General features: G+C 36.3%; 3 protein-coding genes across 11 annotated transcripts; 2 read left to right on the top strand and 1 right to left on the bottom strand.

The window, feature by feature from the left end:
• Positions 1-6,353: 6,353 nt before the first annotated feature.
• Positions 6,354-8,943, top strand: Arfrp1 (ADP-ribosylation factor related protein 1). Its single transcript, XM_076440046.1, has 6 exons — positions 6,354-6,563; positions 6,617-6,787; positions 6,985-7,066; positions 7,145-7,316; positions 7,477-8,563; positions 8,637-8,943. The coding sequence occupies exons 1-5, from the start codon at positions 6,471-6,473 to the stop codon at positions 7,574-7,576; spliced, it is 618 nt and encodes a 205-aa protein (XP_076296161.1). The 5' UTR covers positions 6,354-6,470; the 3' UTR covers positions 7,577-8,563; positions 8,637-8,943.
• Positions 8,944-9,829: 886 nt separating this feature from the next.
• Positions 9,830-23,261, top strand: Ap-1gamma (adaptor protein complex 1, gamma subunit). Of its 9 annotated transcripts, XM_076440043.1 has the most exons (17): positions 9,830-10,058; positions 10,246-10,367; positions 11,382-11,491; positions 11,745-11,806; positions 12,026-12,218; positions 12,281-12,427; positions 12,941-13,256; positions 14,112-14,129; positions 15,067-15,477; positions 15,810-16,040; positions 16,148-16,369; positions 16,446-16,573; positions 16,650-16,896; positions 17,098-17,392; positions 17,464-17,624; positions 17,686-17,778; positions 18,317-23,261. In XM_076440043.1, the coding sequence occupies exons 3-17, from the start codon at positions 11,472-11,474 to the stop codon at positions 18,416-18,418; spliced, it is 2,646 nt and encodes an 881-aa protein (XP_076296158.1). In that variant the 5' UTR covers positions 9,830-10,058; positions 10,246-10,367; positions 11,382-11,471; the 3' UTR covers positions 18,419-23,261. The 9 variants fall into 9 exon arrangements, with proteins under 9 accessions (XP_076296158.1, XP_076296155.1, XP_076296156.1 ...); XM_076440040.1 differs by having other exon boundaries at positions 9,830-10,662; XM_076440041.1 differs by having other exon boundaries at positions 9,830-10,367.
• Positions 21,492-23,223, bottom strand: Csn5 (COP9 signalosome subunit 5). The gene is made up of 4 exons (XM_076440045.1): positions 23,072-23,223; positions 22,767-23,001; positions 22,417-22,611; positions 21,492-22,054 (listed from the first exon to the last, which is right to left on the bottom strand). The coding sequence occupies exons 1-4, from the start codon at positions 23,221-23,223 to the stop codon at positions 21,584-21,586; spliced, it is 1,053 nt and encodes a 350-aa protein (XP_076296160.1). The 3' UTR covers positions 21,492-21,583.

The following is a 23,261-nucleotide window of genomic DNA, read 5'->3' on the forward strand; positions in this document are numbered from 1 at the left end:
TGGGGTTTGAATAAATTCTATCTTTCAAATAACCCCACAGAAAAAGTCAAGGGGACTTAAATCAGGTGCACGGGCTGGCCAACGTATTGATGTATAAACGCAGTTATGCAAACAATAAAAAAACGTTATAAGAAATGTTTAGAATGTAATGGAGAAGCGTTTGAGCATCTTCTTCAATAAAGACATTTTTTGAAAATATCTCGAGATCTAATAATTTTTTGCCGTGTGTACCCTAATCATTTTTTACGTAGGATGAACAGAAGAATCGATCTGTGTAAAAAACAATATGCATTTCTATTTAAAGAAATGATGCAATTGTTAATTGCACATGCACTGCTGCATCTAAAAAAAATCGAAAGGCCTACAGATGTAGTTCTCTTCGAACCATTTATCTTTCTCCTTTGGCATTTTTTTGTAAATGCAATAAAAACGGAGTTATGACTTGTAACAATTGCGTGAATCACCCTGTAGATAGACCCACATTAAAAAGTTGTAAAACGCAACTTTTAGTATTTTTTCTACAATTCTGATCAATTGCAATTTTTTAAAAAACTTCTTTTCACATCCTGCAGTAAACTAATTGCTCTAGTTTCCAAAAAAAGTTCAAATCGTATAGTATATTAAAATAGTGGTAAATCTACGCTACAGACAGGGATTGGAACGGTTATGAAAATAACTGTTTAAACTGTTATTTTTCGGTTCTGATTGAAATAGTTATTAAGAACCGAAATGATGTTATGTTATAACACTTATAACTGTTACGAGAATATCGGTACTGGCTGGCAGTTCTGGCTTATATCGGTTACGGTTACGATTTTGGAGAACCGATATTATGTATTTCGGTTCAGGATTTCGGTTCCGGATTTCGGTTCTCTGTCATTCTGTATTCTATATTGTGTTCGACCTAATATTTATTATTTAAACAATTTATAAATAAATAAATATTTATAATTTGTTTCTATATTTATTGTTTGAAATACCATTTCAATAATTTAAAACAATTATTTAAATAAATAAATTTTTATAATTTGTTTCTATAGTAATTATTTGAATTGTTATTTCAATAATAATTTATTGTTAAAATAATTGTTTAAATAAATAAATTTTTATAATTTGTTTCTATATTAATTATTTGAATTGTTATTTCTCAATAATAATTTATTGTTAAAATAATTTAAATAAATAAATTTTTATAATTTGTTTCCATATTCATTATTTGAATTGTTATTTCAATAATTTATTGTTAAAATAAATAGATTTTTATAATCTATACAAATTTGTTATTTGTTTTTATTTATTTAAACAATTATTTTCACAATAAATTATTAGAATAATATAATTCACAAATAGAAAAATATATAAATTTATTTATTTAAACCAGTGAGATGAGCAACCCCCGCGGACTGCAGTGGGCCAAAAGTGAAAACATAAGAATACAAGTAACAATTGAAAATCGACGACGAAGGCCGCCTCGCCGCGCCACTGGTGGCTCATGTCGGGCGAAGTTATTTTGTTTTCTGGTTCGAAAAAAACGTCGACGTTACAAACTTGAAAGGTTGGTTTCTCAAGATAAAAGTCTGCTCTATCGCGTGGTATAGTTCGATTTTCCGCTGGACCCTAATTTTTTGAGATAAATTGAAAAATATCCTCAAAAATTAGTGCAAAAGTAGTGTCTCTTCGTCTTCAATCATTGTTTAAACATGTTTAAACAATCATAATGTATTAATATTGGATATCACTGTATTCGGGAAAGTCTACAGAATCTTTTGCTGTAAAGAACAATTCAATATCTTTTATAATAACCACAATATTTGTTTAAAGTTGAAAAATATGTTCTTTTTTCAAAGCCATGTTTTTCAAAAACTGTGCGTATAGGAGAAAAATTAAGGACAGATTTGGAATCAGCGCAAAAAACTCTATAAGAAGGACCCAACAGTATATTGAAAACAAATTTGGTGTTGGACAGTGTAATCGGTTCTCCAGAACCGTTAGGCCTGTTGCACAGTCGAGCGCAATTTTCCGGTCTCAAATACGTTCTAAAATTCTAAAAAAAATGTTACATATTTTGGATCCTAAGACGCATTTTATAGAATTTTTTCAGATTTTTTGGTTGCAAACTGTGGTCGTAAATAATGAAAAACCCCCCAAAAATCGGAAAAATATAGATTTCTAGAAAATATGAAAACATGCTTTTTACTGTTTGGTTCCTCGATAAAGTACTACAGCAGGCAGTGTCGTCAATTTTTTTCAGATTTTTTTATTGTGGGACATCATTGTAAAAATTTTTTCGACGTTTCTGCTGTGAGGAGGAAAGTTATACTTATTGATTTTACCGCGGGTGTATATTAAGTAATTTTTAACGTTATTACATGTTATTATACATTACAAAACGCAATTGTTTGACCTAAGAAATGCGATTTAATAGAAAGAAGAATTGTGTTCTGTGCGCGATATATGTACATACTGTGACTCGCAAAAATTTTCGGACGCTCTAAAAATGATAACTTTTTTAATATTATACTATACGATTTGAACTTTTTGGGAAGCTAGAACAATTAGTTTAGTACAGGATGTGAAAATAATTTTTTCAAAAATAGTAACTGATCGGAATTGTAGAAAAAATGAGAGAAACTTGGGGAAACTAAAACACCTGGCAGAAGACTGTGAAGGGGTAGAAAGAATTAACATAGGTATAGAAAAGATAGTACAGGAGAAAAGAGTGGGAGAAATTGTAGAATGGGTTAGGAGTATAGAGAAAAAAAGGAAAGAATTAATCACAAGGGATAATCAAGAGAGAGGCAGGATTAGCGGGGAGACATTGGGATAGATCACATAGACAATAAGGTATTTGATGTGGCATGGGATATGGATGGATGGGTGGAGGAACGGATGAATGGATAAATAGAGGGATGATTGGCTTCGAGAATTATAATCCATGTCCAATTTCTGGGCCACGAGGCTGAAATAAATAAATAAATACGTATTTACTTACTTACAAAAAATTGCATTTTACAACATCTTTATATGGGCCGACATTGAAAATTTAAAAAATACGTTTTGTAAATCTGTGTCAATTAAACATATTCTGAAAATTTCGTCAAAATCGGTCGACGTTGCAATGAGCTACAAACGTTTTAATATAAAATAATAATTCTTAAAAAATATTCTGTTATTTTACACCGATATACCCGACCCGACCCGTATCATGTTACAATGTTTCACTCCACTCCACGGCGACCGAAACCCTCGAGCTTCACTTCCCTTTTCTCCGTTCGTCATCATAGAATAGTGTTTCCTGAAAATTGAATGTCTCTAGCCAGACTCGAGTTTTCGACATTTATAGCAAGCTTGCTATAATCGTATCTTATTTGTCAAAATTTAGTTTTCCATTTAAAATATTTTGTTGTTAAAACTCATCAATAGTTTTAAATAGTACTTGAACAATATTAAAAATGATACTGAAATATTGGAATATTACAATTTGGAATGAAGGGTCTAGCCGGACGAGGTAGTCCTCCGAATTATTTAAACAGCCGTTGCGCCATTCAATTTTCGGTCAATTTTTCCCATTTACTTGCATTAATTTAATCATATAATTGCATTTAATTGAAATTGATAATTGAGATTTTTTCCCGATTTTTTGGTTCAAAATGTTAATTACACAAACTGAAAAACACGCAAAAATTCGACAAATGCAGATTTATTTGAGAAACTGAAAAGTAGCATTGATCATATTTTTAGACTAGCAACATATCAGAACTTTTTTTACGACAGCGCGTAAACGACAAAGAGGGACTTTTCAATGACTCCAAGAAAAATGATAAACTTAATGACTCCGAGAAAAATAAAGAACTTAATGACGCTGAGGAAAATGAAAAATTTAATAACTCCAAGAAAAATGGAAACTTCAATGACTCTATGAAAAAACTTGACGGCACTGAGGAAAATGAAAAATTTAATAACTCCAAGAAAAATGGAAAACTTAATGACTTTGAAAAAAATAAAGAACTTACTGACTCTGAGGAAAATGAAAAATTTAATAATATCCCAGTTAACAAGCAGTCTTCAATGCCTCTTAAAAATGCAATTAATCATGTAGGGATTGATCAGGTGTTTCTCGCTATATTAAAAAATATTTACAAATCCTTTGACAAATTCTGCTTTGTGGCGTCAGGATACTGCTTTCGACATACCATCACAGTTTGTATAGTATACATATATTATTTCTCCTCTTTGTTTCTAGATAAAATTTTATTATGATCCTCCATTAGTTTAACGCCCCGTTCAGCGGTATCATTGACCACCTTCAGTCCATGTTTCAGTCAGACTACTTATTACTCATAACAACTTCTTTTTCCGATATTAGAACTATTTTTACCACGTTTTTATTAGCTCGCTTTCTTGTTCTTCTGTAGATTGGAGCGTATTAATGAATTTATTTATATATAATATCTCTGTCAGTTATGTATACATATATGAAAAAACTCTTCAAACAAAAGTTGTAGTATATAAGGAGGTGGATATAGTATCAAAGGAAAAAAATTTTTTCAAAGTCATTATTTAAAGTTTTCAAGGTCACGGATGTTTTTTCTATCAACAACTGTTTATGCTATATATGGATTCTTAAAGAGAAAAAAGACAAATTCAACGATATATCATAACGTCTATTTATGTCAAGATTTAAAAAATTCCCATTTTCCATTAAAAACTCATTTTCCCATTATTCAAACGGCCCCAAAATTTTTCCAGACCATTTTCTCAACATTTGTCACAATTCTGGTTTACGGGACCAAAAAAATTTCATGGTCGAAAAATAAGGTCCACCCTAATGTTGCATATACGTAAATTACGAGAAGCAGTAAAGAGTGCTTAACGTCGAAGAAGAAAATCCGGGTAACTAAAACTTAATATGTACTACATTCCACGTTATTAGAATAATTGTAGTTTAATTATGATACATTTTATATCAACATTTTTTATTTACACCTGCTAGAAACGCCACTGTCTCGGAAGGAAATGGACATTCGAGAGAAGCAATGAAATTAGAGCATCATTGCGAAAAAAGATGAGTTTGCAATAACCTCAATATACATTTTATGAAATTCTATTATAATTATAGTTATGACTGTATTTTTTAATAAATAAACTTGTGTATGCTAGTATAAAATCAATTTATATATATTATACAATTTATTTTATTATTTGTTTGACAACTAATAAATCTACAAATTGTTTCATAAACTATATAAAAAATACTTCCTGCATTTTCGTATTCTCCAATCAGTCCAAATAAATACCATCAACCTGTTCTCGATCATATACCAATTTTTATTAATGCAATTATGACAGTAACAAAACGTTTCTATTTAAAATGAATACATATTTTGAACATAGTTTTTACATTTTTAATTTTTTGGAAGGTTAAAAAATGTAATTAAAAAAGTAATGAAAAATAAAAATTAAAAAAAAATCCCCGCTGCACGGGGACTCGAATGCTAGCTCCAGATTGCGATTCATACGCTCGACGGCTCGACAGCCGAATTTCAGTTTCGCTTCCGCCGTAAAGCAATAGAACATGGCAACATGGCAAGTGCTAAAAATAGATTGTGGCTGGCATAAGCGCACAAGCAGCGCACACGGATATAGTAAAGGTACGTTGGTGAGTGTAGCGCGCGGGCGCGTTGCTAACACGATACAGTGTCTTCTGTGGTGGCCTCTGGTGGCCTCCTGTTCCTCACTCCAGTCAGAATATATCCTAGAGGGCGTAAGAGAAATATTCGAGCGACACAGATGTCGTCAGATGTGCTAACAGTAAAGTGGGTTCTGTTTCTTGCTAAAGATGATGTAGGTTCTGTTCCATGCTAAAGATGATGTAGGAGCTGTTCCAGGCTAAACATGATGTGGAGACAAAAGCGGCACGGCCAAAACCCGGGCGTGAGCACTCTCATATACTCTCTGGTATGCGCAGTGCTTCGATTGAACCCAACTTTTTTCGTACGATGGATGGCCGCTAGAGGCGCTGCGCGGAAAAACAGTAACGTATCTACTATTGGGTAGATGAAATGGGGTTCCTTGAACACCCCGCAGAATTTTAAAAAATTTATATGATTTGATTCTGAAAAATGAATGTATAACAAGTGTATTTGTGTATATTTTGTAACTCGTAGGACACGTCCTGGAGTCTTTTTGTCCGGTAAGATTATTTCGATATATTTCCGCCAATATAACTGCCTCAGGGCTCTGGTCGCTCTGCTACCCAATAGTAGATACGTTACTGTCTTTCCGCGCAGCGCCTCTAGCGGCCATCCATCGTACGAAAAAAGTTGGGTTCAATCGAAGCACTGTGTATGCGCATCATATATGTCTATGAACGGAACAGACTGGAACAGACCCGTTTACACCCGTTTACGAACGCCTATTAACATGTAAACAATGTGAAGCAGAAATTTCAAAATATTCAGACTTTTGAAATGTACACTCTCCTGCACGGGTTGTACAAGTATCTTGTGCAGAAAGACGAATATTTCATACTGATATTGGGCCTCGACAATGCTGGAAAAACGGTGAGACATCGCGAACTTTTAGGTTATCATAAGTTTGTCTTTTCACGTTTCAGACGTACTTGGAAGCAGCGAAAACAAAATTCACGAAAAACTACAAGGGTATGAATCCCAGCAAAATTACGACCACTGTCGGATTAAATATTGGAAAGATCGATATCGCTGGCGTGCGTTTTAATTTCTGGGATCTCGGCGGACAGGAAGAGCTTCGATCGTTATGGGACAAAGTAAACGAAAATCATTTATATTATATTAAAATATTCTTGTATAATTCTTTTTTCAGATGTATATATAATAATATATAATAATAATAAGATATATGTAATAATATATAACTTTTTTCAGATACAAAAATTTTACTTTCATATTCAAATTTCAAATTCAGATTCAAGTACCATCTTCAAATATGCTTTTGTGTTCGCAGTACTACGCGGAATCGCACGCAGTCATTTACATAGTGGACTCTTCAGACCGTGAGAAAGTGCCCGAGTCTAAAGAAACGTTTGGTAAAATAGAACGAACATATTTCCACGGTTTTAAGTCGAACGGTGCAGGAAGAAGTTAACAATTAAACTTGTTTGCAGATAGAGTTATATCGTCGGAGCATCTGATAGGCGTTCCTCTTTTAGTTCTAGCGAATAAGCAAGACGTTCCTGATTGTATGGGTGTTAGGGAAGTAAAGCCGATCTTTAATCAAAATGCGCATTTGATCGGTCGAAGGGATTGCATGGTGATGCCTGTGTCTGCTTTAAACGGGTGCGTAGATCATTAAATTACTGTTACGTATACTGTTGAAATTAATCTTGATTTATTAGATGCAATACAGCTGTGAGATAATTAATAAGTTTGTTATTTTATGAAATATACGAGGCTTTTTTATGATCATACTGCAAGTAACCATTTGTGTTGCATAAAGGGATGGCGTAGACGAAGGAATTCACTGGTTGGTGGACTGCGTCAAGAGAAACAACGATGTTCGACCACCGAGGAACCAGAACGACAATTGCCTGTCCTAATACTACATTCCTACTTTAGATTAACTCGTAAACAGTATTCTAACGTATAAATTCTATACATTTATATTAGAGAGAAGTACATTTCTACCAATAAATTCTCTTTTGTAATCAGTACTACCATTAACAGTACAATTATACACATATAAAATCTTCCTTCACATAATGTTACTATCTCGGATTTTTAAAAAGATCTTGCAACGAAAAATTCTGAAATAATTCACTGTTACATATGCTATTAAGTAGAACGTTTGTGAATCTTTTCGTGATTGTTTGTCGAGCAGTTCTCACTCTGCAGCTACTTCGAAGTAGTAAACATCTGTTTACGAGTTATTTGCTCGAGAAGAAATAACGAAAAAATTCATGAACATACTAACTGATAGCAAGCGTAATAGTGAATTATTTCAGAATTTTTCGTCGCAAAATCCATTTTTCAAAAATCCGCAAGCATAGAATTGCCAAGTCTCCGGTACCCCGAAGACTCACGGATTTTTCGAAAACACGGTTTCGCGACGAAAAATTCTGAAATAATTCACTGTTATCTATGCTATTAAGTTGAATGTTCATGAATTTTTTCGTAATTGTTTGTCGACTAGAACGGGAAAAATAAAGCATAATTCGTGCGTAGTCTAACCCAGATAGCGAGGTTGGGGATCCTATCGCAAATTTATGTTCCGGATATTTTTCAAAATCGACGCTGCAGCCGAAAATTCTGAAAAAATTCACAGACGTCTGCATTATTAGGTAGATCGTTTATGAATTTTTTTGTAATTTTTCACTGAGCGGAACAGAAGAAATAAAGGATAGTGCGAGGGAGAAGACTGTATCTCGTTCATATCGAGGACAATTTAATAAATGTCCCACTTGGATTGGTAATGTAACTTGCTCGTACCACTGCTATCAAGCCAGCGACTGAGATAAGAGATAATGCCAACACCTTGCCTCATGCTATGCTGATGATAAAAGGTCTACGAAACTGGTATAGTACAGGTGTGCGTGCTGGATGATATATGGATCATAATTTTAGCTAAGTTCCCGTGCAGAATTGCTTATATTTGTTTAGATTCTGTGCGTTATGTGGCCTTACTACGATTCGGACGATTGGAGCGTTCTTCCGCCGGAATTAAACAGAAGGTGATTATGCGAACATGTACAAGTATATTGTACATGTACATATATAACTATGTACAGGTATAACTACTCGAAACACAAGTACAAGTGATGGCAGGAGTTGCAAGCCGCGAAAGCATTTCTATTCTATTTCTATTGGAACGTATTAAATCGACCAATTATATATATATTTAAAATGCGACAATTATTACAAGCATTGTATTAATATTACTGGGTATATATATATTGATAATAATTGATTGACGCATTTATGATTAAGCATTGTTTTCCTTTACGTACCTACAATAAATATCGTGTGTTAATCTATGCTGATATATCTAAGTGAAAATTAGATAATGCGAGCGTGTAACGGTGAATGCACGCGCGGTACATGTATATATACTTTTATTATTTTTAAGAACAGTTGTGCAATGACACCGGTAAGAATGCGACCATCGCACAGTACAGATAAATATTCAGTACTTCTCTAATAGAAAATGAAATTGAACAATATAATTAATAACTTTGACAAGAAATGAACAATTTTGTTAGAAAAATAAAAGAATTTATTTTTTAGATTTTGCAGCATTAAATGAATTATGAACGAGTTGAGTGATACGTCGCTGACGGTTTTTTCAACTTTCTCCGAAAATCAGTTTGTTTTACGAGCAATTTCAAGTTTTGAATTGAGGGAAATTTCATGTTTAAATCAAGGGAAATTTCAAGTTTAACTTTAGATAAATTAAAAATTTAAATTAAGGGGAAAATTTCAGGTTTAAATTGAGGGAAATTTCAAGTTTAAATCGAGGGAAATTTCAAGTTTTTAATCGAGGAAAATTTCAAGTTTAAATTGAGGGAAATTTCAAGTTTGAATTGAAGGAAATTTCAAGTTTTGGATTTAGGGAAATTTCAAGTTCAAATTGAGGAAAATTTCAAAAATTGGGGGAAAGGTATTTTTCGACGCGGTAAATACAATATAGTTACCAAGATATTCGAAAAAACCATTTTATTATCATTAAATTCATCATTTCAATATTTAATCCATTTGCTCTTACGTTTTTCTCAATTTTCTCGAAATCCGTTTGTGTTACTCACAAAAATAATACGACATACAAGACACAGCCTGCCCAGGGCTACAAGTGTCTGACGTTTCTGTCCAGTCTAAAATGTACATCGTTGCGAAATCTCGCGGGCAAATAGAAAAACCGATATGAATTTCGCGATTTCGAAACGATCATCGTTGTCCGCTCCGCGGATCAAAAATAAGAGAGATACATTAACAGGTCGGACAAACCACAGTAAATAGTCCAACGTGAAAAATCAGTAGCGACGTGCGAGACAGTATTTATCTTGGACAACGTCAGTGACAATAGAGGTGGCCATCTTGTCTTTCGTATGCGCGAATACCAGCATCGAGAACATTGTTTAGCAGTTAAAACGAACGGGGAAAACGGTTTTAGCAATGTCTGCGGGTTTTTCCGGGATTGATTAGCGCCGAGAACAGTTCTCTTACGGTACGTATTTCGAGAAAACTGATAAAGAACCAACTTGTGTGTACACAGAGAGAACGAACGATACACCTGGGAAAGGACTTATGCGAAAGTGAGGGCGCACGATTCGCGCCCTGGGAGGCGAGGCATTTCTCGCCGTATTTGTCACACGACGACGAGTTGCGTGTAAAAAGGTGGGCGACAAGACACACGCACGGACTAGTTTTACACAATTTACTTCTTTTAAGTGTTCTCGTAAGAAAACGTCGCGCGAATCCTGGATACGAGAAAAAAACGAAGTCCTTCAACTCGGTACTGTTTGACAGATAGAGAAAACTAACCCTTGGTTCGAGCACTGAACACAGTGCGAGAGAATCTTTTATATAACCGGTTTTTACACGCTTTAACAATATGCTGGCGACTCGGGCGAACCTGCGACCCCGACGCGTTAATGTAACACGCGAACTCGACGTCGAATCACGAAACTAGGTAATATCCGCTGCACGGAGGTGACGAGTGATTAAGTCTACACAGACAAACCGGTTGTTTTCTCTGTGATGTGGATTATTGGATGATGTTTGTCACTAGTTTATGCTCTCCGTCTATGAACAGGGTCGTTTTTTTTATGCAGATCTATATTGTACACAGAGTTAAATTGTACACAGACTCAAAGTTCAATGCAGACACAATTCTACGCAATTATATGCATATTAAATCCTATGCAGACTCAATTCTCCATAGACTCGAAATTGTACGCAGACACAATTCTACAGATATAAATTATACATAGACTCAAAATTGTATGCAGGCTTAATTCTACACAGACCCAACTCACACGCAAACTCAATTCTACACAGTCTCAAATTCTGTACAGAGACTCAAATTATGCACAGACTCGATTCTACACAGACTGAAATTCTACGCAAACTCACATTCCACACAGACTCAAATTCTAAATATATGTGACAGTGTTACGAGGCAACTCGCATTCTACTTGAAAAAGTAAATGTACCATTATTAAACATAATGCTGCCGACCAAAATGCAAGTAATCTTTATTTCTAATTGCTCAGTACCACAGTTTACAGGGCGGAGATCATTAACACATTTCCATGTAACTTACAAAAGTAGTTTTAGGCGTTTAAGACTTTCCAGAATATAACTCTGTACCACATTTCCATAACAATGCCTGACGTTTCTCTCCAATAGGAAGCAAACGGTTCGTGTTCCATACTCAGCTTCGCATTATTAACATTACCGAAGCTCGTCGTACGCATTCGAAAACTACCCTGCGAAACCATGAATGCGTCGGAACATGGGTAATACTTCATTCTAAATATATAGACGTACAGCATAGTCCCCGACTTACATAGATTGTTCGCCAATAGTGTAAATCGAGGACTTACTGTATTAGATTCAATGATATTACTTAATAACATAAAAGATCAGATTAATTTCTACTTCGATAAAAAAGTGACAACTGAAATTGAGTCAGAGGTGTCATTGCACAATGAAAAAAATGGTATGTAAATGTTTTGCGTGTATAAAACAGCATGGGTGTGTACGTTGCAGGTTTAACCCAGCCTTTAACATGGCCTCCATAAAGCAAGCGTTTAACGAGGCGGTTGAAAGAGGTAAGCGCACCATTCGTATCTCGATTCCCTGCTTATGTATACACACGAAAACGTGCTGTTTCCAAGTAAAAGTCTGTTAAACGTTTCAGTTCTTAATTTCAAGAATTTTCCATCGCTACGGAGCTTCATTTTCAGTGCGATCACGATCCTTAGCTTGAGCTGCTTAACTCATTGAACCCCACTAACACTAAAATTGATAACATGTGTGTAATTTAAAAGTCTCAACAGTTAGAATGCCTGCTCCGACAAGGCTGAGGGATCTCATCAGACAGATCAGAGCTGCTCGCACCGCAGCGGAGGAAAGAACAGTGGTGAACAAAGAGTGCGCGTACATTCGCTCGACGTTTAGAGAAGAGGACAGCGTGTGGAGATGTCGAAACATCGCCAAGCTCTTGTACATTCACATGCTCGGGTATGATTCTATAATCTTCTCGGTAAACTAACTTTCTGTTTCTATATCGGATTGTTTTCTAGGTATCCGGCACATTTCGGTCAATTAGAATGTTTGAAGCTGATAGCGTCTCCCAGGTTCACGGACAAACGAATCGGTTATTTAGGAGCGATGTTGCTGCTAGACGAACGACAGGATGTTCACCTTCTAATCACGAATTGCTTGAAAAAGTAACGTCTTCATTAGGGAGGCTCTTATTTTCGAGCTTTTGAATTTCTTTCATGGCAGAGTTGTGAGAAATAACTGAAGAAACAATCTGGGCAGAGTTTCAGCTCGATCTGATAACGGGAACACGTGCCATAAATGGATTAAACACTAAAGTCATTAATTTAATGCTCGTAAAATCGTTTTTCCCGAAAACCGTCCTTTCTACAGAAAAAAGGGATAGGTCATAAAAGTCGCAGCCGGTCCAGATGTACAGGTTTCGTCTAACATACTTTTCGACGCGGCTAATAGTTTCGAAGATATTAGGCAAAAACGATTTTATGAGCACTAAATTAAGAGTTTCGAACATATATTCTAGGAAACCTTTTTGAATTATTTCTCACAACTCTGAGAGGGGTGCGGTAAAAGAAATTTCAATAGAAATTTTCGACAAGAGTAAATAAAAGCCAACCTAGTCTTCGTATTATCACTTGGATGATATTTCTCTGTGAATACTAATAACGATTTTCCCTTTGCAGTGATTTAAACAGCGCGACACAGTTTGTTAATGGTTTAGCGCTGTGCACTCTGGGTGCGATTGCATCTCCAGAAATGGCGAGAGATTTGGCAGCGGAAGTCGAAAGGCTGATGAAATCGCCGAACGCGTATCTTCGAAAGAAAGCAGCTCTCTGTGCGTTCAGAATCATCAGACGCGTGCCAGAACTAATGGAAATGTTCTTGCCTGCAACGCGCAGCTTGATCACGGAAAAGAACCACGGAGTTTTGATCACTGGCGTGACGCTAATCACGGAAATGTGCGAGAACAGCGTCGACACATTGAACCACTTCAAAAAGGTAAATTATACACGTTTTCGAGGCGATCGGCATCGATAAAACGAATAGTGGAACACTTAGATGTTTCGAAAGAGGATTATTTTCATTTCCCGATACAATTTCAGTTGTTCGACGTTGCCATTTCTAGTGTGTTTTAGTCGAATAGTTGCAGTTTAGATTTGTAGCGGCGTTAACGGAAACGAAAGCATTAAATACACATGTACATTAAGGTGGTTCTTATTTACGAGTATTTAAATTTCTTTTATTAAAGTTTCAGCGCCCACGGATAACGGGAAAACATGCCCCCAATTGGATTAAACATTAAAATCGTTTTTTTTTCGAATATATTTAAAACTTTTTACCACGTTGAAAAATATGTTAAACGAAATCTGCAGATCTGGACTGGCTGCGTCTTTTATGTTATATCACTTTTTTCGTAGAACGAACGGTTTTCGAGAAAATTGAAAAAAAACCCACAAGTGACACGTGGCTGACATTTTTCTCAACTTTCTCGAAAACCGTTTGTCTTACGAAAAAAGTAATAGGACACAAAAGACGCGACCCGTTCAGATCTACAGTTTTCATTTAACATATTTTTCGACGCGCTCAATAGTTTCGAAGATATTCGGGAAAAACGATTTTATCAGCACTAAATTCATTATTTTAATATTAATGTAAAAGAGATTTTGAGAAAAATGTTTGACAAGATTAAACAAGAGCCATCCTAATTATATATATAACGTAGCGTCGTATTTACCTGTGACTCCTTAAAAATTGAGAATCGAAAGCAACGATATGACAAAAAAGAAAAAGTATACTCTATTTTCTGTTCTCACGATAATATTCATAATATAAGTATGATTTTGTCTTCCTTAGGAATGCGGCCATCGAGAGGTAAAATGCACACAAGCATACTTTATATTTTTGCATGTTCGCTTACTCTATAAAACTTCGTTCTTTTCCTTTACGTAATATTTCTTTACTGTGATATGTACTAGGTCGTTTCGAAATCTTTTCGATGCTTCGTCGAAAATATAAGAGTACATGCATGTGTGTTACAAGAGCATATAGTTTCATATTCTTTTCGTAATTACTAGAAAGTGGATTTTGTCAAATGAATAAGTGCAATTTAAGACAGTAAAAATATCAGAAGAATTAAAAAATATACTATTATATTATTTGCAACCTATCAAACACATTAAGAAAGAAAATAAATCTTTATTTCTCTCCAGTTTGTTGCAATCCAAGTAGAAAATTTTAATTTTCTATAAAAATCCGCAGTCTAGTAATTACTTTCTAGGTGTACAGGAACTTGGAATTCAAATTCCACCGAAATACAATATTCTTACAATATAAAGAATTAATATTCGGACGCTCTAAAAAAACAATAACTTCTTTAATATTGGATTATACGATTCGAATTTTCCTGAGAAGTTAGAGCAATGTAAAGATTTAAATTGAAGGAAATTTCAAGTTTGAATTGAGGAAAATTTTCAATATAAAATTAATTTTTGATAATTACGAGGAGATCTTATATAAAAAATTTGATTTACACAAGTAAATATAATTGGAATTAAATCATATTTGGTATGAATTTTCATTAGAATTAGTATTTTCTCTGCGATTCCGACAACTTGCAATTTTTGTCTAACTTTGTTCTAACTTCTGAAGAAAGTTTAACTCGTGTTGTCGAATATTAAAAGAGTTATCGCCTTTTTAAGAGCGTCCTCGGCAGAATTTCAGCTGTGTTCGATCGTTTCTTTGATATATACTTTCAGATTTCCTCGTTTACCTTTTGCAAATCTTGTTTAACGTTCGATGATTTTTCCAGATCGTGCCAAATCTCGTAAGAATCCTGAAGAACCTGATTCTAGCGGGTTATTCGCCGGAGCACGACGTGTCCGGAGTATCGGACCCTTTTCTCCAAGTGAAAATACTGCGTCTTCTGCGAATTCTGGGCCGCAACGATATCGAAGCGTCGGAAGCAATGAACGACATTCTCGCTCAAGTCGCGACGAACACGGAGACCAGCAAGAACGTCGGCAACACGATTTTGTACGAAACTGTGTTGTCAATTATGGACATCAAATCGGAAAGCGGACTCCGAGTGTTGGCTGTGAACATTCTGGGCCGATTTCTATTGAACAACGACAAGAATATTCGATACGTTGCTCTGAACACGTTGCTGAAGACTGTTTACGTGGACACCAGCGCTGTGCAAAGGCATCGCTCGACGATTCTGGTAAAACAGTTGCTTCCAGTCCATTTCACGCGAAATCGATCACTTTTTTAATTAAACGACAAAGAGGGGCTGTGATGTCAAGGAATAATCTCGATTTTAGGCTTGCGGATCTTTTAAAAATTGATCTTGCAAACGGAAAATTCTGAAATAATTCACTGTTATGGAGGCTATTAAGTAGAACGTTCGTGAATTTTTTTGTAATTGTTTGTCGAGCAGAATAGAAGAAACAGATAAAAAAAGTCGGTCAAAAACTGATCGATTTCACGGAATCACCCTTTCGTGTTCCACAATTCGCAAGAATTACAATGTCACGTTCTATCTATTTCATACAGGAGTGCTTGAAAGATCCAGACGTGTCGATCAGAAGACGAGCAATGGAACTCAGCTTCGCATTAGTCAATTCTAACAACATCAGGAACATGATGAAGGAATTGTTGCTGTTTTTGGAACGCGCCGATCCGGAATTCAAGGCTCAGTGCAGCAGCAACATTGTGATGTCTGCGGAGAGGTTCGCTCCCAACAAGCGTTGGCATCTGGAGACGTTGTTCAAAGTTCTTGTCGCTGTATGTAATTTGCTACACGCTTCGGAACGATTTACGCTTTTCAAACAACAGAGTCGAAATTCTTTGAAGTATGTTGTTGAATCATTCATCTATTATTCATTTTCCAGGCTGGCAATTACGTCAGAGACGACGTGGTGGCTTGCACCATTCAGTTAATTTCTGAAACGCAGTCGCAACAGGGTTACGCAGTCAGTGCACTGTGGAAAGCGCTGGAAAAAGACACGGCTGATAAGCAACCGTTGGCTCAGGTTGCAACGTGGTGCATCGGAGAGTACGGAGACTTACTGTTGTACGGGCCACCTACGGAAGATGCAGAAACCCCAGTCAGTGTACGTACTCGGTCGTTCCCTCAATTTCAATCTTTAATCGGCTAGGCCCTTTTCATAACTTTGAAACTTCCACTAGTTAACGGAAGACGAAGTCATCGATGTCTACCAGAGATTACTATGGAGTCCGCAGAACACGGTTGTCACCAAACAGTACACCTTGCTGTCCCTCACGAAGCTCAGTACACGATTTCAGAAAGGAAATGAGTGAGTGACACGTTCTATTAAAATAATTCAATAGAATGAAATTGAATAGAAACAAAATAATTCGCCTATGTTGCAGGAAAATACGTCAGATAATCGACACGTTCGGAAGCAATCTGCACATCGAGTTGCAGCAGCGGGGCATCGAATTTTCACAGTTGTTCAGAAAGTACGATCATCTGCGCCCTGCGCTGCTCGAAAGGATGCCTCCGATGGAGACAGCCAGACCTCAAGCCAACGGTATCATTGGAATGGTAAACGGCGAACCGGAACCGGAAGAAGAGAAATCGATAGTTTTGGAAGCGAGCACACCACCGTCTGATTCGGTGAGTCCGCAACGAACACTTTGCGATGCTAAACAACTTCTAACCTCTGCGATTCAATAACTTGTTACGAAGCACTCCGAAAGAAAAGGAAAGAAGCTTTACGTCCCTTGAACTAACATTTGCTTCCGCTAGAAAACTTTCTCTGCGTCTCCGATAGCTTTCGAGCTTGAAATAAAGTAAAACAACTTTTGCACTTTCCAGAGTGCGCTGCTAGATCTGCTGGGAACCGCTGACGTTGGAGTCACTTCTACGCTGTCGAATAAAATAAGCCAGGCTGCGAGCACAACACCCATAGCGAACAACAACGATCTGTTGGACTTGCTCGGTAGCTTGGACATGACTGCGCCTACATCTACATCTGCATCCACACCTACGTCAACTCCAACGTCACAATCCACATCTACACTGCCACAAACGCCAACACAGATATTCAGTCCTACGAACACAAACAACTTCTTAGTGGATGGTTTGCTTAATTCGTCTTCGACTCAGAACGGTTCGTGCAGATGTCAATTGAAGAGTTAAGATCAGTTTTGTGCCATAGCTAACAGTGTTTGAACATTTTAGATACGCCTACTATGGTTGTCCTGGACAAAGCGGGTCTGAAGATCACTTTCAGATTAGAAAGACCGCCAGACATTGCGGATCTGTTAATTATAAATATGTCGGCAGTGAATTCTGGAGCCGTCGTGCTGACTGACTTTCTGTTTCAAGCGGCAGTTCCTAAGGTACGCAGTTCACGTTTTTATAATTAATCGTATCGTTATAATCGATCGCTCTCGTTCTCAGACATTCCAACTACAAATGTTGTCCCCGTCGAGCACGGTCATTCCCCAATCCGGGCAGGTCACGCAAGTATTGAAAGTTACGAATATCAACAAGGTTAGTATACGTCACGTTGGAATTGTTGCACGATAGATGTAGATTCGGTTACGCTGCGTCTTTTGTGTCCTATTACTTTTTTTCGTAGAACAAACGGTTTTCGAGAGAATTGAGAAAAACGTCAGCGACGTATCACTTAACTCGACCATGATTCGTTTAATGCTTATAAAATCGTTTTTCCCGAATATGTTCAAAACTATTTATCGCGTCGAAAAATATGTTAGACAAAACCTGTAGATCTGGACAGGCTGCGTCTTTTATGTCCTAGTACTTTTGTTCGTAGGACAATGTGTTTCCGAGAAAATTGAGAAGAATGTCAGCCACGTATCACTTGCGGGTCGGCCGAGCGAAATAAGCGACACGTCGCTGACGTTTTTCTCAATTTTCTCAAAAACCATTCGTTCCACGAAAAAAATTACATGATATGAAAGACGCGGCCCGTCCAGATCTACAGGTTTCGTTTAGCATATTTTTCGATGCGGTAAATAGTTTCGAAGATATAGAAAGATTCATGATTACGTTTGTTTGTTTCGATCAGGGTTCTCTGAGAATGAGATTACGTATCTCTTACACTGGATCGTCAGGGCCGGTCTTGGAACAGACGGAAGTGAATAATTTCCCCCCGTTGGCGTTACAGTGACAACATGAATCGAGGAAGACAATTGTACATATGCCTGTCTAAATAAGCGATTGAGTTTCGAAATAGACCGAGCTCGATTCCATTTCTTTATCGGGTAAACGAAAAGCGAATAATTCGATCGATAATGGATCATACACGGTACGAAATCGATAGGACGCAGACCTCTAATCAATTATTCAAGATTTTTTGTGTTTCTACAAGTATGTTTCATCTGCTCGGTAAATTCATTATTGTTCATTTTATACATCAAAATACTTTTCGAATTTTCGAGAACAACTGTTCGGTTATTTGCGGTATAAATACGTTCGTGAATGATTTGTATCGACGCTCGTTGGGCAGATGAAACGGTATTCATGAGAAAAATAGACGGTTAAGATGGTGCAAGCTGCCCTTACAGGTTTTTCAATGAATATTGAACCATTCGAAAGATGGTCAAGAAAAATACCTCTGAGGAAAATTTCATACACAAAATCTTTTCCTCAGAGTTGTTTTTCTTGGTCTTAAATTCTTTCGAATGATTCAATATTAATTGGAAAACCTTTAAAGGGCAGTTTTCACCATCGTAATCTTCTATTCCCTTTGATTAAGAAAGGAATGTAACATTTCTCTGTACCATGCTGCATGTACGAGAGAGAGGTGTAAATATTTTCTCTAATCGAATATAGAAACATAAAACAATAATTATAACTACATGCAACATTGTTGATTTTTTTATAATCTTCTGATTGATATAATGGTTTCTCGTCTTTTTAAGATAGTTTCAAGAGAAAAACAGGATATATAGTAGACATCGTCGAAGGTGTTTAACAACAAGCACTCGGAATCTTGCTGTAATAATCGATCTTTTCTACCTATATTTGTAAGTAACGAACGTGAATGCCTTGTAAATACAGAAATATAGGAACGATTAAAAATTCCCATCATGGAAAACTTGTAAAATCCGGTTCTTCACTTTATAATTCACATTTCCGTAACGCTTCTGTCGCTCAGATTTTGTTTAAACCGATGTTCCAACATTTTGTACGATATATAAACGCATGTACATGTACCGTGTATGTTTGTTACACTCCACGTTTATTGTTGTAACGTTTATACAGATTTTCAACGTATTCGGAGGGCTGATATTCAACAAAATTCTCGAAAGTGTCTCGCAGATCGAAATAAAACATAGTTTCGAAAAGTTCTGAACAGGCTGCGGACTTTAATGCAATTTTCAATTTTTCTGGACGACTTTTAAAAAAACTCGAATCAAATAAAATCCTATTCTCCGCGGTAGTAGCCTTTTTAGAAGTGAAAATTAATGAAAATCAAACTATATTCTGTCGTATTTTATATACTAGGATTTCTTCAAAATTCTCAGCAGCCATAATTGCATAAAGATCCGTAGTTTACTTATGAAGATTTTTCGAAATTTTTTCGTAAACGGTAAAGGTCTCGACGAACATCCATACAGAAAAGTATTTTTACATTCCTTTTTATCGTTAGAAGAATTATTGTATCGATGAGAAATATTGTTTTCAGAGATTCTCTGCGAAAAAGTCGAGGTACACGGTGGTTGTACTTAAAATTGTGTTTGTTATTATAGTTTTTTAAGTATAGAACGAACAGTTTCTCGCTACGTTTCTCTCCTGAATTTCTCTTAAGACCGTAAAACAACTAATGGTAACGTACCAGTAAGTATATATATTATATCGGTATAATTGTATGCATTTTAGCTCCGTCCCTTATACGTTGTGCGCTACGAATGCAAAGGTGTATTAACTAGGGTGGCTCTTATTTACTCTTGTCAACATTTCTTTTACGGCACCTCACAGGGTTGTTCCGAATAATTCAAACAAATTCTGTGCGAATTCCAATGCTCATAAGATCGTTTTTCTTGAATATTTCCTAAACTATTTACCGCATTGAAAAGTATGTTAGACGAAAATTGTAGATCTGAACGGGCCGCGTCTTTTATGTTCTATTACTTTTGTTCGTAGAACAAACAGTGTCTGTGAAAATTGAGAAAAACGTCAGCCACGTATCGCTTGCCAGTGACCCGTCGCCGACGATTCTCTCAATTTTTTCAAAAACCGTTTGTTCTACGGAAAAAAGTAATAGGTCATAAAAGATGCAGCCTGTCCAGATCTACAGATTTCGTTTAACATATTTTTCGATGCGATAAATAGTTTAATCAATTTGGGAACACGTTTCCCCGTATCTGTGGCCACTGAAACTTTGCACAGATTTTTCTCAATTATTTCTCACAACACTGGTGGTGGGGGAGGGATGCCATCAAAGAAATTAAAAAATCAAAAATAATAGTCACCCTAGTGTATAACTTTAGAACAGGTGGGTGCGTCTTTCTGAGTGGCCTTGTCCTAAGTCTGCGACACAGTGTCAGCCCTTCCGGTGGGATGCGCTCTGCCTACTTGTTCTCAATATTATTATTTCTAAATATAATAATTATATGTATATATTCATCGATGATATATATATATCAACTGCGAAAAGATATTCGATAACGATAAACACGTGTATATATACTTTCTAGAATCGAGGTGTGAAAAATAAAAGTGTATTTTTATTCCGATTAATCTTTGTAGACCGTTATTGTTCAAATTATCTCACTTCTATTGTCATTGATAACTCGACTGCGGATCTTCATACATTTAATGGCTTATAAAAATGTTGAAAAAATGCTAGAATATAAAATTCGATAGAATTCAGTAAAATTTTTATTTGTTTTCGATCTACAAAGACCATTAAAAAGGCCCATTAAAAATAGTCTTTAAAATTCCATAAATATCCGCAGTCTATCGATAACCGAGAAAAAGCATGTATAATCAATAGTCTGCGGATCTTTATGCATTTATAGAAAAATTGGTTCGGTGAAATATAAAACAGTAAAAGATTTAAAAACTTCAAGAATGTTGTACTGTTGCTCATAATATGAAATCAATTTTTATGTTATTCCTGCTGCCCACAATTAATGCAGAACATTTTTACTTTGCATAAAGATCCGTAGTCTAATATTATCAACAAACAACCTAAAAATACTTCTAAAATAAAAACCAGGAAAAACCGAGAGAGATCAGAGCCGCTTACGTGTATTTTTCGTTATTACAAACTTGCCGTACAATTAATTACAATCGCTCTTTCGAGAGAATATTTCTAAGTTACGAGCTAATTCATTTGTTGCTGCTCCTGAACGTCCGCAGCGTTTTTACAACCGACCTGATTGAACAATCTGTCCTTAATGATCTGCGCCATTAAACCGTGAATGATCTCGATTGTTGTTTTGCAACTGTCCCTCGTCGCTTTGATCAATTTCTCTACGGAACATCGATCATGTGGATCAGCTGTTCCGCCTAAGATGAATCCTCTTCCAAGCGCCACTTCTGATTGTTCTAATTTATCCGACAAATCAAATATCTGGCCTGTCGTGTAGTCTGCGTTCGTTAGAAGGCTGGAAGAACTCAACGTGTTCACCCAATATTTATTCCACAGGGAATCTAACAGACGCCTGTCCAACGACGATTTGAAATAGGACACTTCTAGCGAGTAGTATTGCTTGCAGTGGACACCAAAGTCCTCGATCTTGTTCAGTGGTATCGTTTGGTACTCCGATGGCTCTTCGTTCGCTGGTTTGTAGCCCTGTGAAAGAGAGGTTGTTCAATTTCTTATTGTTTTCGACTACATTTTTAACACTGGACCCACATCGTCTGTTGTTTCTGATTTGGTAGAATTAACTGAAGGAAATAAGTATTTTAATATGTCAACAATGTTGACTCAACATCTTCTGACGTGCCTATTTCTATAATGACATTAATGTACTGAATATCATTGATAATATTTACTCTAACAGAATTCTAGGAATGAAAACACGTGAATGTTCGACGTTTTTCCTAATCATAGCAGTTTAAATTAAAGGAAATTTGAAGTTTTGAATTGTGAGGGAAATTTCAAATTTAAATTGAGGGAAATTTCAAATTTTAAAGAAGAACATTGTACGCTACCTTCGGATAAGTTCGAAACGCGCCCAAGCAAACTTTGCCAGCAGATATTGTTCTCACGGGATCGATCACTATAGCGACAAATGGTTCTTGAAAGTTCTGATTGAGCATTTGAGTGGACACGTCGATGCCCGACAACCAGCAACCATAACCGGGGTGACTATGGTACCATCCGATTGCGTTCTCTTGCCTCCCAACCTGATGTAAACATTAAGAGAATGAATTGAATGCTGATAAAATCGTTTTTCTCGAATATCGTCGAAACTATCTACGAGTTTCGTTTAACATATTTTTGGATGCGGCAAATAGTTTCGAAAATATTCAAGAAATTTACAAATGCAACAAAATTATACCTGTTTGGCAGCTTCTACGTAAGCCGACATGTATTCGTAAGCTTGTGCTTGAGCGTTAACTCTGGTTTCGGTTCCTTCGACGGGTAACGCAAAGGAGTCCATAACGATCATCGTGTTCGCAGCTACTTTTCCTAGGAGAAGGCCCATCACTTCCAAAGTGCCTCCGGAACGAGCGTGCATAACCATTTTCAATAAAGCCAATGCTGAGATTTTGATATCTTTGAAGAAGTGAGGACTGTAAGGGGAAGAATATTTTAGAATGTGTGAAATATAACAGATAGAACATATTATGGAACGTATGTAACTCCTTTTCCCAGGGTTTCGCAGCTAGTATGTCTTGTTGCTCTTTCCGATCGTATCTGTAAATCTCGTCTACAGTGCTGATCATCTCGATGTTGTTCGACATCTCCCATGTTTTCTGCGCGATGTTGTTTTGCTCGGAAGAGGTGCTTGCCATTGTTGACAAACTTCTGCCGAATTCGAGACTCTCTTTGC

This window comes from Lasioglossum baleicum, chromosome 16 (genome assembly GCF_051020765.1).
Source record: "Lasioglossum baleicum chromosome 16, iyLasBale1, whole genome shotgun sequence".
Lineage (NCBI taxonomy): Eukaryota > Metazoa > Arthropoda > Insecta > Hymenoptera > Halictidae > Lasioglossum > Lasioglossum baleicum.